Source organism: Neodiprion fabricii, chromosome 4 (assembly GCF_021155785.1).
Source record: "Neodiprion fabricii isolate iyNeoFabr1 chromosome 4, iyNeoFabr1.1, whole genome shotgun sequence".
In the NCBI taxonomy this organism is placed as follows: domain Eukaryota; kingdom Metazoa; phylum Arthropoda; class Insecta; order Hymenoptera; family Diprionidae; genus Neodiprion; species Neodiprion fabricii.
This window is the reverse complement of record NC_060242.1, coordinates 22,620,652-22,638,651: the sequence shown is the minus strand read 5'-3', so window position 1 is coordinate 22,638,651 and position 18,000 is coordinate 22,620,652. Positions and strand designations below refer to the sequence as shown.

General features: G+C 39.0%; 1 protein-coding gene across 2 annotated transcripts; it reads left to right on the top strand.

Annotated features, from left to right (window-relative positions):
- The first annotated feature begins 10,341 nt into the window (after positions 1-10,341).
- On the top strand, positions 10,342-17,053 carry LOC124181441. Of its 2 annotated transcripts, none has more exons than XM_046568018.1 (10): positions 10,342-11,877; positions 13,478-13,540; positions 13,830-13,904; positions 13,999-14,067; positions 14,633-14,704; positions 14,788-14,901; positions 14,988-15,053; positions 15,118-15,186; positions 15,282-15,440; positions 16,088-17,053. In XM_046568018.1, the coding sequence occupies exons 1-10, from the start codon at positions 10,660-10,662 to the stop codon at positions 16,274-16,276; spliced, it is 2,094 nt and encodes a 697-aa protein (XP_046423974.1). In that variant the 5' UTR covers positions 10,342-10,659; the 3' UTR covers positions 16,277-17,053. The 2 variants fall into 2 exon arrangements, with proteins under 2 accessions (XP_046423974.1, XP_046423975.1); XM_046568019.1 differs by having other exon boundaries at positions 16,072-16,240.
- Positions 17,054-18,000: the final 947 nt, after the last annotated feature.

Sequence of the window (18,000 nt, the reverse complement as noted above, 5' to 3'; positions counted from 1 at the left end):
AGTCTTCGATTCACGAGTTACGACTTTACTGGTACAAAAAGTCTCTTTGAGACAAACAGAAAAGAAAAACATACCAACGCGACAAACATTAGCACCAACATCGCTGACGGGCATGAGTATTCAAACGATCTTGACATTTTAGTACCAGTGAAATATAATTTGTTAACGAAGAAGAACCCTAAATGTACAGAGAATAGATTGAACATGTGATAATTGATAGAGAGTGGTCACGATATCTGAGTGCGAGAGTCGATTAAGGGTGTGGACATGACTTCGATGTAATATTTGTAATGACACGTTGATTTGTTTACTAGACGGCAGTGTGCCTGTCAGTCACACTCGGTGCAACGAAGATTGCAGATTACTGCTTTACCATGCGATCGCGATCGCTTCGTCGATCTTTGAATAAAAAAGTAAATAATTTAACAAGCCGATTTCTGGCCAGCTTGTCAATAATCGTCAACAAAGACGCATGGCTTCATCATACATTCGATTGACGTGTCAAGCCGCATGATACAAATAAATTCTATGTCGCAGAAACCTTGCACAAATACATATAATTAGCGTTCAAAGCGTTAGTCGGTAGTTACATAAGTTTATAATGAGTGATTGATTTTTGCAGCTGGATTTGCCACAAAATATTTATGGTTAGTTGACACGGAGAAAGTCGTGATGAAGATCTGAGACAGAAAATTTCTATTTGCGTAAAGTGATATCCCATCTATACATAATCCTTCTGCCAAAATGGAGGATCCACGTATCGGGGTGAGATCAGAATGTCACCAAATTGACATCACAGCTTTGAACAACTTCCCGTACTGTTCTTTGAAAATTACTTATCCTGCATTTTTTATTCTTAGCATGTTTACTAGAAATCATGAGATCATACGTAAATATACTTCTGACATGATTTTGGTGAACATTCATCAATTGTTTACGACGAACGGGATGGCAAAAAAAAATTTTGCACTCGCAATACATGGCGGTAAAATTTGGCGGATGAAATATTTTGTCAATGGTAATAAATACGATTTCATTTGATGACTCAAATTGTTGCTTTAGTCACTTTTTTGTTAGATCTAATGACATTACAGATGATTTAAAAAAATAAAAAGATTTTCATCTCTACATTTTTTGTGTCATATTTAGTAAAGTTAATAAATCTCTTTCTGCACGAGCATTGCATATTAAGAATTAGGAATTAGAAAAATCTCTATTCTCCGATTATACAATTATTCACCGGATTACACGAGTAATTAAATTTATTGAGAATAAGAGAAATTCGGTAATTTCTCCAAGTATTCTCGATGCAAATTTAATTTAAAAGTTTCACTTTAAAATATGGAATTTCTTGTACCCGCTGGAAAAATGATGGGCAAAAATTAATTCCAATCTAAATAATGTTCAAAGATTCATTTTCGAAGATTATTTTAAAGAATTACGTCCGGCGGCACGAAGTTGGCTCGTTAGACACGCTAGGCCTTCTCTGATCTCTCTGAATCTTTGATTAAATTAAAACTGAAATGCAGTAGGCAAATTGCTTCGGTATCCACCAATGCGTCGGTACCTTTCCATGAGAAATGCTTCACGCAATATCAATCTGGCGGCACGTGCGGTTAGTTAGGAGCCGAAAAAGATCGCGACGAATGGTTTAACGCCGGTTCAACGTTGTGACAGCGCAGAATGTTTCATATTTTCTTCAATACTCATATCATGAACGTACATCTTGCGTAACTGGTCACGATTAGTTTGAGCCTTCACCCGGTCTCTCCTTCTTTGCTTTACCGCCGGCCCGAGACTTCACCCACGTAATTTGCTAATTACAATTATTATCAAGTGCGAATAGCTTCTTGTGAGGTCATATAACAATGGTCTTGGTATTCAGAAACTTTCATGTCTGTCAGACTTTCTTCCCTTAACTTTTGACCAAAGACGAGGCTTCGGCTGAGACAAACGAACCAACGCTACTGTTTAAACGCAACTCAATTTCGGTGTACAAACTTCACCAAACCGCTAATATTCGTCAACTTGCACATTGTGTTAATAAGTTGTCCGTAAAAATAAAATCAAATCTTGTCTGAAAAATAATTTACAGTCGAGCAGTCACGTTTGACGGTATGGTTGAATTATGACTTACCGTCCCCGTTTGCATGTCACTCAGTAGTTAATATTCTCTTTGCTATGCCAGAAATTTCGCAGGCATAGCATAAGAATGTACCAAAGCCACCTGGCAAACAGTTTTACCTAAATTTCGGGACCTCGAAATTCACTAAAATTTACATTTATAAACGTTAGCTCAGTTTCTTGACCATCGAAGGCAACGTCCTCGCAGAGATTGTATCCCCCTATCAGCATGAACTAAAAATCGAAAGCTATTGGAATGGCCTTGAGATTGTACTTTCGTTATTTTATGTGTAAGATTTCGCACACGATGAATACTGCTAATAAAATAATAAAAATATCGTCGAATCGTACACGCAGACCGAGAATTTCGTAGAAAAGGTAGTACGTGCACAGCGCTTATTAAACTTGTATTGAAAGGATATAATGTTGTTACAAAACTGCATTGTAAGAAGGCTTCATTTTTTCACGTTAATGCTTTGGATCGCTGACCAGACGTATTTAGTTCACTATGAGCATGTTGAGGTTGGGAATTCACCACCGTGAATTATTCACGTCAGCTAGTTGCAAATATTCACTATTGTTGTATAACATATACCGCTCTACAACTTTATGCGGTTTCACTTGACGCTCTAATGCAGTATGAGAAAAAGATTCGGGTTTTCATGATCTTCGGGATTTAAATGCACCGAGAACAGTTGCTAGTAGTGAAAGCTAGTAAAAAGTTCCTTGACAGTTTTAAAAATGCTGGATTATTTAATTAGACTTCATTTAATCCAATTTTTATCCTCAATCTGTATAAAAATATTCGCTAGTTTTGTGGTGCAACCGCATCCGAAAGTTTTGCATACATTCTAGTGGTTGACTGCCTTCCATATTTACATGGCGTCATATTCCGTTCTTGTAATGGTCGATGGCAGAAATTTTGTGCAACCAATTCGGAGATAAACGATGTTCAACGATTTCGTGAAAAATATCAAAACCAAGCAAGTTTCAAAGCTGATTTTTGATTACACTTGATGGTACTCCCTGTGATTGAATTGATTCGTAAAGTGATGAAAAGTACCGCAAAGAATACAATACTTTTACGGCTTGCTCATCATTCCCTTAATACAGAATTGTGATGAAATATGACTTACTTACCCTCGCCCTCTGAGGCAAGGGATTCGCATTACGAACAAACAACTGCGTTAAAGTAATTGAGATATTTGGTTCCCAGTCGCGGGTAATTATTGATTACTTCATTTCTATTTTTAATTTCTACTAACACTTATATCAGGTGGTATTCAGATGAATGAAAAATTTGCAAATTCAGATACGTGTATGTATGAGTAAATATACATATATATTCTATTGATGCAGTTACATACCTTGTGAGTTTAAGGGAATTCCAACGCCGTGGATGAAGATAGGTGACGAAAGAAAGCGCATTGGTCTCGGAGAAAGCGCAGGTGATGCTTAAAAAGACGTATACATACCTATGCGATACATTGGTATATATCATGAAATTCTGATTGGGACAGAAATTCAGATGGAGAAGAAATCGCAGATGCTTTCTCTGTACTATAAATAAATTGAATACTATCTTTTAGAATTATGATATTAACCTTGAAGGCTGATTTGGAAATGCTTTTTGTCGGAAAAATATTTGATTACCAATGAAAATGATCACTCCTTATATAACTGGATATACTGTGGTGGGTTTATCAATTGAGTATCTGTGATCTTATTAGAACAAATTCTCAGGTCGATATTAGCCAATAGTTTGATACTCGTAACTGTGTTTAAATTCATAATATCGACATTTAACTCACGTGAATGTTGTTCACCTTCTAAATGGTCCGTTGGTGTTACACCTGCCTACGTTACGGAGCTCGGACAACCGAAAGATTTTTATATATTCGCTCCCTGATGATTTTCAATTGCCACCTGGTTGGGAATCACCAAGGCTTGAATCGTTGATAAAGACCTTGATATTCAGGTGCAAGATACGTAACTCGTATAATATTTCAGACCGAGGTAATTTGCTTGCGGGTTAAACCGTTGAGATATTAAGAACGCATATAATTCAAGACATACATTTTTTGAAAGGCAAAAGATTCGAGATCAGAAATCGTCGTCCCGTAGATCATTGCGCAAGTTTAGCGTCAGAACAGCAAATGCTGATCGACGCATGTGCGATTTTGTCAGATTTTGCCAGTTTTATTTCAGACTCCTCATTGCCCGTCCTTTTAATCAAACGATCGGGAAAAAGAAAGAAAAAGAAAAAAAAAAAAGAAAACGGGTTGAACCGTCGGCGGTGATATTCCGTAACTATTATCGTATCATCTGATCTAAGATTTTTCTGACCCGTTATAGATTAGCTCAAATTGAAATGCATTTAGCATTCGTTGAGCCTGGAGGGCAGATTTCTCGCCATGGAGGAGCTCGGGCCGAAAGCCAGCTCTGAGACAAGTCGAGGTTTCACAGAGTGGCGTTTGCTCCTGAGCCGCGTGTGACGATCCTGGCTGTGCGATCGATTTCGAGCGATGTTGCAAAGGAAGAACATCGCTTCGATAATTTTATTTAAGACACACGAGTCGTAAGACCACGTTGTCGTACGTGTTCTAGCCTTTTTACCGACAGCCCCGCCAGGCTTTACTCCAAAGCAATCTTCGGCAGCTGATAACTTTTATAAACAATCACTAGACGGCGACACTTGCAGGAGGAAGACAATTTAACATAATCCCTCTCTCCTTGTTCTCCATTACACCCGAGCGCTTTTGCCGTTGCCGTCAAATCCAGCGGCTTACTTATCGACGTTATTTCGCATCAAAGATACTCCTTGAAAATGCATTCGTGGATTTTGTTTACGGATTTTACTTTTTTCCCCTCACATATGTATATATATGTATATATACATTGTTGTACTTTCTCGGGCAGGGTCCGCTGAATTCGAGGATTTAGAAAACTGATCTCAAGAATAGTTGTCGAAGTAAAATAGTTGAATTGTATAAACGAAACGAAACGATACGTGATTCAAAATTATATTCTTACCTAACGCTTTGCTTTTCAATCGGTGAATATCGTCGCTTTTGCCCATTGATTCGTGATACGTAACGCTTGCCTACTCTCAGTGCACACGGTAATAATATTGTAGCAATAAACACGTATGACATTACGTAAAGGAAACGATTAGGCGTTTGTGTTTCCCGATAATCGTAAAAAGATAATAAAAATGTATAAGAAAAGCCCCGAATTGGCTAAATATCGCGCATCAAATACAATTACAGCCATATTATTGATATCAATAAAACCGGAAAGTCGGAAGTAATCATGATCCAAGCCTTAGCTCTGTATCTCTACTTTCTCAAATAGTCATTAATTCCCACACATGACTGAATCAAACTTTCCAGTTATTCCTCTTTGATTTCAATTAAACTTTACGTGTTTTGCGGGTACCAACACATTAACAATGCAAGAACTTACAGCCACCCGGAATAACCTTTATGGGGAAAAAATCTCCGTCACACGTATAGCTGCGTACTAACATACTTTGGGAAGTGACGCCCCATCTTCCAAATAAATTCAATGGTAATTGTGTTTACTGATTAGCAAAATGAGCCACAGTCATCTGAGACTTCGGTAAAATTGGGTAAGAACTGATATTCGCACGTGAATACTTCGAATGAAAAGATGGCGAATTTTATTATTTACATGAAGATAAGATTATATATATACAAATTCATCGAGATGAGGCAAAATATAGTTTCTCATGCAATTATTTCGATGAAAAACAAACTTGTTTTAATTTTCATCTAGATAATCAAAAAGATAACGATAAAAACAGAACATTCTTATCATACTGAGAAAAAAACGGCTGATTTCATAATATATCATTTTTCATCGCCCGTTACTAATTTAATATTATCGACAATTTAGACGGTATTTTTTATCATTTTAATAACTGTTCTGACTAGGATATTTTCAATTTCTAAAAGCCAAAGGACCTGTAAAACTCTTTTTTAATTATGTTAGAAATTAAAGAACCCAACAAATTGTTTTCTTTTTTTTTCAACAGCTGTTTTCTTTCTTTTATCGCATCTAATTCACTTGATTGCTTCCAATAAAATTCAACACCAAATGGAGAAATACAGCGAATAGAACGTTTTCGTCTCTTGAGCACCCGATGTAAGAACGTATGCAGCTGAATGTTTACATGTTGAAATCTTACGCTTCCGATAGGAAGCCACGCAAGACGGGTGAAATACAGCATTGAGTAATTATTAACAAAAAAAAAAAAAAATGGCCAACTTAAAAGATTACGTATCTACTCGATGGGTAGCGTATTAAAAAGGCTGTTCAGTGTTCGAACATTAAAAAAAAATGACACTGGAAACACAACGTTCCACGCGTACGCCGCACATGTTATACGCACATGTACGTAAAATAGACTTCTAGATCAGCAGGAACGAGAGAGGGATAGCCCAGTTTACTGATAATTGCCTCCGGCATCTTACGCAATGGAAAGTCTGCAGATTAGTATAGTATACCTGCGTGTAGACGCGCAGCTCTGTCAACCTTTGATGCATATAATAATTTGAAGTCTCCGCCTATGTTGGAGCACAATTTATCAACCCACCGTAAGTCATGCCTTGGTCATAATTTATACTGTGGAACTTTTTTCTTCGTTAATTACTTTTTTTGCTGCGGTTTTCACGCGTCCATAGATTTCATGCTCTTTACTTTATCCTAGAGTTCAGCCGTACCGATGATTTCATCTCATGTCAGAGTGAACGGCTATCCGTGTTGCTGGCGACCACCTTTTGCGGAATGATCTCGAACAAGTCAATGTATCACGTGTGCTGTACGTGCTGGGCCAATCTTAAGCATCGGTGGTTAGGTCTAATGTTAGCTAGTGGAAAAATTCTGAATTATAATTATCGGAGAAATAGGTCGGTAGTAACTTCACTCCAAAACCGTTGGTGCTGTAAACAGTAAAAATGATAAAAGCAAATTTGTAGTGAATAAAAAATCCAACCAATTGCAACATTCACTGCGCTATGGCTGTTAAAGTATTAATTTTAGAAAAAACAGCGCAAAATCCGACAAGATTTTATTCTCTACAAATTTGGTTCTGCCATTTTCACTGCTTGATTAATTGGTGAAGAGATACTTAGCAAAAAACCTGATTGTAAAACTTTGACGGACTGTAACTGAAAAACTATGATGCAACATTCCCCCTGCTGTAGCAACTTGAATTTACACTCAGAGAGCACTCCCAAACATTTTCGAAAAATGAAATATCTTTCGCAGAATTGGGTAGAAATAACGAACTCTTAACTCCTCGTTTCCTGGCACACAGTCCATAATCCAAAGACAACATCACGAATACCGTAAAGTGAAAAAACTCGAGTAGAAAAATGTGGTTGAATTGATTCCGAACTCATTCTTGTAATTTGTGAAGTAATTCAGACGTCCTAGCGCCCAAGCGATGAAATGATCGAAAGGCCGTTCAAGCGGCTTGGAATCTGTCTGGCCTTCGTTTTTGAGGTTGTTGCCCGTTGGGCGACTCGCCACAGAGAATCATTTATCTTACCAATTGCCCGAGGTCAGTATTCCTAACGGTGTGATTTGTGCTCGCGTAAGGTGAATCAGGTAGTTAAAGCTGCACCAAGTAAATCCGCGACGATTCCACGCGAGGACGCTCGGAAGTGACGAGTGATTCACTGATGTGTCGGTAACTGCTGTTCACTGCCATCGTCAGTACGTCAATTATGCAAAGTATAGCTCTCTGACAGACTTTAACAAGCATTGTTTAATTGATCGCTTGATGTTCGCGGCTGATCAAAATTCATTAATTCGGACCGGTGACGAGTTCCTCGGTTATAAACAGGCTCTTCTATTCGCGGCTTTGTGAAGTTCAAGGCGAAATTGAAGTGAAGGCTGCTAAGTCCTGAGAATAGTTTTTTTTTTTAAGCAACTCGTTGTTACGCGGTGAACGAGGAATCATTATCTTAACTACAGCTTAGACATGTAGCGAGTAAACAAGAAAATGCATTATTATCTCTAAACACTAGAAAGATTCGAATGCAGTTGGCGCCAGCTTTGCTTTGTCTCTGGGAAAAGAGATTAATTTCCATTCTTCGCGTTTCTTAACCTCTCCGAGAGTTCATTGTTGCTTGAGAAATGTCAGGATCACGATCGTGACCACGACCACGACCGTGCTGTCAGCGCTCTGATTCCATTGCTTAATTAGAAAATTCAATTGTAACTATTGTTTCCTGTTGTCGCAAGAACTTTGCAATTGACACCGAAATTATTGTACCAACGTATTTCATTGAAACTTACTTCTTGTGATGCTTTAGATTGTTTGGTTAATTTCACCCGATTGACAATAGAATTCTACTTCCAAAGATATTACATTAAACATAATCACGGAACAGAGGTTCCACCTAGGTACTTATGCAAAGTGCCTTCAATTCGTATTAAGACTTTTATCTGGAGGTTTCATCCATCAGAAGTACGAGAACACAAAGGTCATGTTTTGATCATCAACATACCAGACCGGATGATTATTAGAAACTCTTGGTGTAATAGGTCCGCGACTGTGGTCTTGCAGGAGTCATACAAAGTCGAACAAAGTAATCAGGAATCTCTCCAATTGTGAGATCAGCACAAATGGAGAACTGTTATTATTGTTAGAGTGGCTAAAAAGTGAAGTTTTTTTTTCTTCAACTTTCATAAGAGCTGAACCATTGAATCTTGACTTGAGCAATGAATTAAGAAATAGCTTTAAAAAAACGAGAGAAGTGTGATGTTTGAATTGATTTGGGAAAACCGTGGCACTTCAGTGACGTCGCGGATGCTGTGCTAAATGCTGATGGAATATCACAACCGTCTCACAGAAGCACTTTCATTTCGAGTATTATACATATCAAACGTGTTTACTACCTGGATATAAAGCATCTCGTTTCTTTAGAAATGCAACCATTTTTAATGAAGTAAATTTGAAATCCTGTTGATTTCAGATTAAAACTGTGGCATCCAGAATGTACATAGTCTGATGGTGACCTCCGATGGGTGGTAGCTGATATCTTCCGTATTTGTGGAGGAAATACTAAAAAAAAAAATGAGGATACTTACTTGAATATATGTATAAAATGATCTCAAAGATTCAATAAATTATACATATACATTCGTTTCTTGCCAAAAAAAAATTCATGAAAATCGTTAAAAAACATAGTCCTGAACCTATTTCCCGCCTCAATTGTGGGACTGCATAACGAGGGCTCATTTTTCAAATAAGTCAAGCATTGTATAATCTCTACGTACGAACCACTGTGCTCTCTTTAGTCTACCAACGTACGAAGTTTGAAGTTCAGCGCGACTCATAATGTGATAAGTTCGATCAATCCAAGAATCTCACCAACATAAAGTATGAGATTTTCCAATATGCATAGACATAACTTCAGATTTTTTATAACTTACCGCAAAACAGCGAAGTTATTTCACTACCCCGTACACGAACGGTGCATCTTCAGCAATAATTTTATGCGAAGAATAATGAGAAAGATACTTGAACGTGAGCTACAAATGATACGGATGACCGTGCAATTTCCGGGTGCAAAATAAATTGAGCATGGATAGATGGATGGCGGTCTATCTAGAAAGTAGATTCAATTCTAGCTATCTCTTGCAATAGAAAATTCATGTTTCGTGGTTAGAATCTGTGTGACTACTCTACTCATATCGGCTTACAATTGGGATCAGATACCGAGGCACGAATCAAAATGTCTGTTTAGAAAAGTTTCAACGTCAGAATAGTTCGCAGATGGTTATTTAGACGCGTATGCTGGAATTGCGTCCTGCGTGCAAACGTTACAGCTGGTCAAGTGCTTGCGAAAGGGAGAGTTAAGTTTCTGTCGTTACCCCTGGATGTATTGGAATCGCCAGCTGAGTGTTCTAGTATCAGAGCATGAGGATGATGAAATTACGATTGTTAATGATATTGTAGAGCTCACGCTACCGATGAGGTGCATGCATTCGTGACAACCTGCACCTCTGGTCTGGACTGTCGATGCCAAATGCATAAACCTAGCGATGAAAAGAACACGCAAGTTTCTGCATTCGCGGGAAGGGGGTATAGAAAACCAATAATTAGCCTGGGTATATACCAGAGATCTGAAAATGTCGTTGACCAGTACTTTTAAATCCGTGCAAAGCGTAGCTCGTGCGGTTGATGGTTGTTCGATGTGATTTTCGCGAGATTAGGCATCGTACGAATATTCATATGGAAATATGAATCCGCAGGTTTTCGCTTGTTACCGGAAAACAAATTGAGAAGATTGTACAGATTGCCGCACAGTCGTTAAACCCGTGCTCAAGAGCTGATTTTTATAGTCCCTGAAGTCATCACGCCACGTAGTTCCGTAAATTGTAAGACGACTTCCACCAGGAAGTAGCATCACTACAGAGCACATCATCATTAAAGCATTTGTATACCTTGGTCGGATACTGTTGCAAAAACATTTTCCGCGGCTCAAATATACCGAAGAAATGGTTAAACTAACTTTTTACCTTTACTTCTATGTCGTTGGGTTGTGCCTTGTCGATTTATCCAACGGAAAACCACTGGCTAGAGTTCAACGGTCGAAACATCCCAAAGTGACCTCGATAAAAACACCCAGGGCGATCATCACCAGGGATGAGTTGGTAGCATTGGCCCAATATGCCATGCGAATGATGGCTTCGAGGATAAACATCACTCTTCAACCGACGACAATTTCTAATGATTCTCCGGAACGTCCAGACCATCCCCGTGTCACTTCTGGCATCGATAGGCCTACGATCACAACGGCACCGCCACCAAGTGTTCCGGGGATTCGTGAGAATGTGGAGCAAACATATCAAGAATTCAATGCATATGTGAATCGGAAATCACAAGATCCTCGTCAAAGAGCTGAAGGAGCGAAGAACTTCGCTGTGTTGTCGCAAAATCCTCTGAAATTCTCGGTTGGCCATCGTGTCCAATTGCCAACTGAAAATCGGCCTATAAAAAGTGAACTATTTACCGCATCTTCAGAAAGTGATGTAGATACTTTTTTAAAAGAATACAATCTCGAATTTTTACCACAACTGGCGTATATTCCGCGAACAGAGACGAGTACTGGAGTCATATCGTCCGTGGAACACCAAATTATTCCAAACAATCAACTGCTGCCATTATCGAAATATGTTGTACTAGCAGATGGGAATAAAAATTTGGGTTCGTCGAGCATTCGAGTAAAAAATCTTACTATAGAAAACATTGCCTCATCGGAACGGGGAAGTGCCGTCATGTCAGTTCCCTTTGAGGCAATAATAACTTTCACTAGACAAAAGCCAGCACCGTCACCCAAGCTGGACGTTGATCTTATTCCAACACGAGACCCTCCCGATGATTTCCCTCCATATTTTGGAACGATTTTGCCGGTCGAAAGAAAGACCAGTAATTCCAGAAGTGGCTCGCTGATTTCCAGACAAGAAAATAATCTCAATCCGGCAGAAGACACTACGAACGAAGTGAACGCTGACAAGATAGACGGAGACTTGAAGCCCATGCTAAAACGACAGGCACAAAGGAAGGGTGTTTTATTGGAAATGCTTGGTGCCCCTATGAAAAATTCAGAAGAAAATCGAAACGGCGATGAAAAGATGACGACACCGTCGCCTCCTGATATCAATACCTCTGGGATCATGAATGTTGTTGAGTCTTCAAGTGCCCAACTAAAGAAGGTAGGACTTCGAAGATAGCTAATTAGAGTTCTTCTTTACTTTCGGAACAATGTAGCAGTGACGGATTTTGAGTTGAATACCTGGCGATGGTGGATTTTTGCTAGCCACAAGCAGAGATAAATCGTAGATAAAAACGTCTTGGAATAAACATCAGCACTGTAGCAATAATCATTGTAGATGCTAAGGTATTGTTACATGAATCAGCCAGACACATTTCATTGTTTTTATAGGCAATTATGAGATAAGGCAAGCGGGAGGATGAGTTTGTATACATTGCTAAATTAAGTGTTGCTTAACCAAGCTCAGTCTAAATACCGCCAATCTTTCTCATGTTAACCTGTTTTTTCATTACAATGACATGTTGCATAAATTTACTGTCGGTTTCAGTAACTGTTGAATTGTATTTCTAGATTGAATAGTTGATCGGATAGTCCGTGAGTACAGTATTTGCATATGCATATCAATATAATCTTCTTCTTTCTAATTATGGCTATATGTCATGAGGGTAAGTGCGAGAGCCAATATATCTTGGATTTTTTGAAGTAAGGTAGACAAACATCGCTAATCTCGTGGAAGTCATAAATTATTGAGCATTCGTCTCACAAAATACGGCTTGGCTAATATACCTACGTGTTATTTGTTTATTTGAATATTTCGACAAGGCCAGTGCAACCAGTTATATTAATAGCATGGTCATATTCAATATTTGTGGAGGACAAGTTTTCGAGAAATTCCTAGTTTTGGTCAAAACTTAATATCAAGAGCTAGATATTACGCGGTGATAATTGCATTTTCTTACAATCGACGCATCTTGATATTTTGTTAGTAGAATTGGATACAGACATAAAACTTGTTGCTTGACGAAATCTTATCAACGTATCCACGGTTTAAGTGATGCTTAAAACATTGGATCTGTATACCTTTTGTAGAGTCGTTGAACGTTAAATAAGACATGTCGTGATTTGGCAATCGCGTGCTTACTTATAATTATAAGGTAACTTGTGTCAGCTCGTCCGTAAAGATCTGAAGGAAGCCACAATTGGCTTGACTTTGAACCGCGAAATAATAACTCTTCCTTTAACTGAGGTACTGTATTAAGTGAAATGTAAATGTTAGTTGCAGTAATTTGACAGTGAAATAACGAGGCTGCTTGGTAGTGTGGTACACACGGTAATGGTAAACACATTGTAGAAATATCATTGTCCGAATCAGACGTAAGCGTATTTATTAGCAAGGTCATTTACTTACGCAGTAGTTGAGCAAGCATGGTATGTTACTTGATACAGCTGCGTGCTTTGACGATAGACCAAAGTTTACCACAAGGCAAAATCAACTCGCGAGTTATTCCACATCACTTTGATTACGAACGACACATTACGCTCTTCTACATTAACGAATTTCTAAGTAAAAATGTTCCGAGGATGCAGACTTTTTCATCATTTGCATGTCAAAATGAGATTATCTAAAATTTGCTTGCAAATCAGAAATTCGGACGTCTGATCTTCGACTAACATCTGTCACATACTATGACGATACGGAAAAAAGTTCCGGTTATCCATTTTCTCACTTCATGTAAAAAAAAAAAAAAAACTTCCCACAGGGCAACACAGTGTCGCCTGAAACCGGTCCGATGTCGCAGAGACAAGAAATCGAGGAAGAAGAGGTAATGAAACAGTTTAATTACAGAAATATCCAAGCTTTCCTCAATCTGTAATTCATAACATTACGTCATGTAGATCAAACACATTTCCTATAAATACGGCAGTTTGTTACAACTTACACTCGTAACGGTCACAACTTTCATTTACTTCACGTGACTGGATTGAGGCGTTTCAGATTAATTATTAGAAATATCGGTACAGGATGCCTTTTCTCTTTCATACAACGACCACTGTTTGCTTCAATTTATCGTAACAGTAATTTCCGCCCATGAAGAGTTTAATGCTTTGCAGGAAGACGAAGGATCACTTGGGTCTCTTGCTGATCTGCTACCACTCGTTACGCCCATCCTGGAGGACCTTAGTGACGTAAGTCCGAGCAGCTGGCGTGTACCACTTAAAATGCTGCTTAACATTCTTTGAATGTGACCAAATTTATAAAATAATTATTCACAATTTTCAGCCCAATACGGATACTGATCTCGTCGAACTTCTTGAAGCCGGTATACCTTTGATAGAGGGCTTGTCGCAAGTAAGCATATCACGTGACCCACCAATTTTTATAGGAAACAATGTTGTTACATTGTGCAATAACGTCGATCGTTTCGCTCGTTGATATGTTTAGCAATAGTTACGATATCTCAAAAACGGTTCAACCGATTTCCTTCTAATTTGGAAGATAGATTTCTTAGATATTCTATCCTTTTTCCACGATCAGAAATTTTTTAATATGTTCTTTTTTTTCTCTAAATAAACCGGTGACTATTTGTAGTTGAAAGTCGATTTTTCATCCATTTCCGACTGTTTTATTGAATGAGTAAAAGTGATATACTTATACATCACGCCTATAAAAATTTGAGAGCGTGGGATCGGATCGACTTGTTGGTTATGGAGAGATAAATATCAAAATTTGCTAACTTTTTGAGCCATTCACTCGAACTCATTTGTTCATTACTAGGATTTCTCTTCATCGATATCGATTAATCAATACCTCAGACACATGCATTTCACTACCCCGTTGTTTTCACTGTATTTATAGTAACCAATAAAAGCTCCTACCTTCCAATAACAATAATTATTTGCATTATTCTTTCAAGGGTGACGAAGATGGCGAAGGCGGGATTGACCTGGTCGGGATTGTGTCACCTGTCATAGCAAGCTTAAGCGGGGTGCGCAGAAATCAATTATAATTACTCGCAGTTAGTTTCGCATTAATAAACCCGTGCGTTGACTTTTTTCCCCACACTTTTAGCCATATCAAAATGGTAATGGAACCATTTTCCAAGCAATCCTGCCACTGATCCTTCCGCTGATCAGTCCGTTCATCGGTCCCATTGTGGGGCCCATAATTCAGGGAAGCAGCAACGTAAGTTTGCGACTCGAGTGATGCAATGTGCCAGCTTCAGAATAAATTTCAGAGAATTAAACTACTCCGATAACGATATTTTTCAGCCTGATCAACAGAGTGGCTCATCAATCACACCATTGATTCAAGCCATCGCGGGACCACTCAGCCTGGTAAGTTGCAAATCGAGTATAAGAATAAAAGATCACCGATCGCTTCCTTGATCTTGGATTTCAGCCGACACAACCCGGAGGCATTTCCATAGCGTCGAGCCTGATTGCTGGAATCATTGCTAGCCTGAGCAAGGTGGGTACGGATGAAAGTTTACGCGGATCCGTTAAGTCGACGGTCTTCTCTTAAAATAACGCGAAAAACCACAACGTGGGCTGTTCGTTATTCAGGATTTGAAAGCTGGCGCGCAAGGCGGATCTGACATCAGTGCGGCAATAAGTACACTGGTTTCAGGAGTAATCGCTGGTGGAAGTGCTGGGCTCAGTGCAGGACACATGAAGCAACCGAGACCAACGCGGACGCATCACGGATACGGAACCTACGGCCAGGTACAACTTGCCTTGTCCTATAGTTTCGACCTGCGAAACCCGTTTATTATCCTTATTTTGAAAAGGAGGTCACAGATTCTCGTAGTTAAATTTAACGGAACGACGTTACGCGGTGGAGAGATATTTTTCACGGTCGATAACCGGACATTGGATTCGGATGTATTGCACATGCAAGTTTTTTATGGAATTACGAAACGATGAATCATATAACTCGCTCTATCTATGGGGATGCCTGGAAATGTATCCACGTGTGTGTTCGTTGAATCCATGTGCATCAGGATCATTATTCGTGCCGTTCAAAGAAAGAGAGTATTATTTCCGGTTTCAATATCCGGTTTATCGGATGGGCGAAAGTCTGTATCCTTTCTAGAACGTCTCGGGGGCATAAAACTCATTTATTTTAATACGATTACGTGGGAAAGATGAGGCCTCGCTTCTCGCAGATCGGTGCACAGAACATTTCCACTGCGATGACGTTCGTAAACGTTGTGCAAGCGATTATTTAGGTGTGTGCATTTGAAAGAATCGAAAAAGGACTTCGACACGTTCGCCCTGAGGGCCCTAATTTCTTTACACGCACTTCGCGCACTCCATTCCTTTTCTTCTTCTTCTTCTCTCATTCATCTCACAGACTGGTGTCCCGGCAGGGTCCAGTTCCCGCTAGCAGCGTCGACACCCTGGATCTGGTAGGCTCCTCGATCAAAGACACTCTGGGCTTGTCACTGCAGCTGGTCAAGTCCGTCATCTCTTCGGTGACAGAGATCTTGGGTGCCTCATCAGCGGAACATCATCGACCCGTTTACGGGCCTCCGAAAGCTGATCATCGTGTAACGTAACTTTGAACTTGGCCATTCGAAATTATCATGTTAGGTACGTGTTGTGTTGTAGTTATCACTTTACGAGAGATTCATCGCTGCTTTGAATCCGAATCACTCATTTTAGCAGGTAACGCTAGGTTTACTAACACGATTGGAAAGATTTATTACTCACAGCTGATGCTGGATAAAACGTTCGTTATTCACTCGCTCATTCCTTGTCGCGTATAATTTACCGGAAACATCCGATTGCTTGTATTATTCACCAAATTCTCAAGCTGCAATCGGAAGTGAGCAAATTTTCAAGTTGCACGAATACCGTGTAACCCTCTTATCGGAACGATATACAACTAAGTGCAGTTATAGAATGTGATCAAATGTCGAAGTCGAGGTTCAAGTAACAGATCGGTTGAAAATCAAACTAACTAAACTCGATTTAAAATTTATTAGTGATTGAAATTTTTATTGAATATTGTTAAATAAAAAGGCTTCTGTATCGCATCAATCATAAACGAGTCTGTTTCTCATTTTTGTAAGCTACTACTACAAAACTCACTGTTATAATGATCTTTCGATCATATTGGCAAGATGAACCCCCTGATGTTTAGTTTTCTTCACCGTACTTTATAACAACGTGAACATAACTTAACTTCATCGTGCACATGTCACGTGACAGATAAATTAACCCTTGCGCTGTACATCTTCTCTGCATAACACTGGTGTCACCCTAGGGTCGCTGAAGACCCCGGCTAAAAAATCATTCCGTAGAAATCGAGATATCCGGTATATTCTTCAGTTATGACATTTCAACGCAAATTAGTTACATTTAGGAAAATGAAATTTTTAATGTCAAAAAAAAAATATATATATATATATATATATATACATCTAGAAACAAAATACCGGGAAATGGATTATTCTACTTCAAAAATCATAACTTACTGAACTTTCAATATTTTGATCTGAAAATTGACCGAGTATTTCCGAAGATACAGATTTTGAAGAAAAAATATATGGAGATACCGCACGATGAAAAAAAGGCACCCATCTTAGTGAGTGAGTTGCAATTTTTCAAAAATGAACGTTCAACGATTTTCACGATATTGCATTATTTACATTGCTTCGAATCAGATTATTATGCATGTTTTTCGTACGAAATTAACGGCGAGCATGCCGTGGGGTCATTTTACCCCGGTAAAGTACGTCTCATTCGCAGTATCAAAAAGAGGTGTCGCGAAGTCAAAGATCAAAGAGACAACGGTTTGCGTCACGGTATCAAATTTTTCATTCGGTTATGAACGCTTCTACGTTTCGATATTACGAACCAATCGAGCCTGCCGCATAATCTCACTTGCACTCGTTGGCTTCTCTCTTTCTCCCGGTACTTCCGCATGGCTCTCGGTGACTCAAGGAAGTATCGATTCTCCGGTTACGCACTCAACTCGGTACACGCATATGACGTGCTTCGTTACGCATGGCGCGAATGCGTTTCTATGTTTGAGTAATTCTGGTTAATAGGCACAATGCTTACGTATGAATTGGTATGTGAGCCAACCGGTGTATTACTCGGAAGAAATCATTCACCGAAGAAAACTGGTCGCGATTATGCTTATACGCGTTCGCTGATAATAATTTACGTACCTACGTAGCGCACTTTCTAGGGTTATTGAAATTTTCCTCACCGCAGAACAGTGAAATTACGAACGATTCAACGTTTGACATCTCGATTGCAATTAGTTGATTGT

Excerpts from the sequence above, each read along its gene's own strand:
- LOC124181441 (XM_046568018.1), top strand. The coding sequence starts at position 10,660 with ATGGTTAAACTAACTTTTTACCTTTACTTCTATGTCGTTGGGTTGTGC. Across the intron at positions 14,068-14,632 it reads TGATAGAGGGCTTGTCGCAA|GGTGACGAAGATGGCGAAGG; the intron begins GTAAGCATATCA and ends TATTCTTTCAAG. Across the intron at positions 15,187-15,281 it reads TCATTGCTAGCCTGAGCAAG|GATTTGAAAGCTGGCGCGCA; the intron begins GTGGGTACGGAT and ends TTCGTTATTCAG.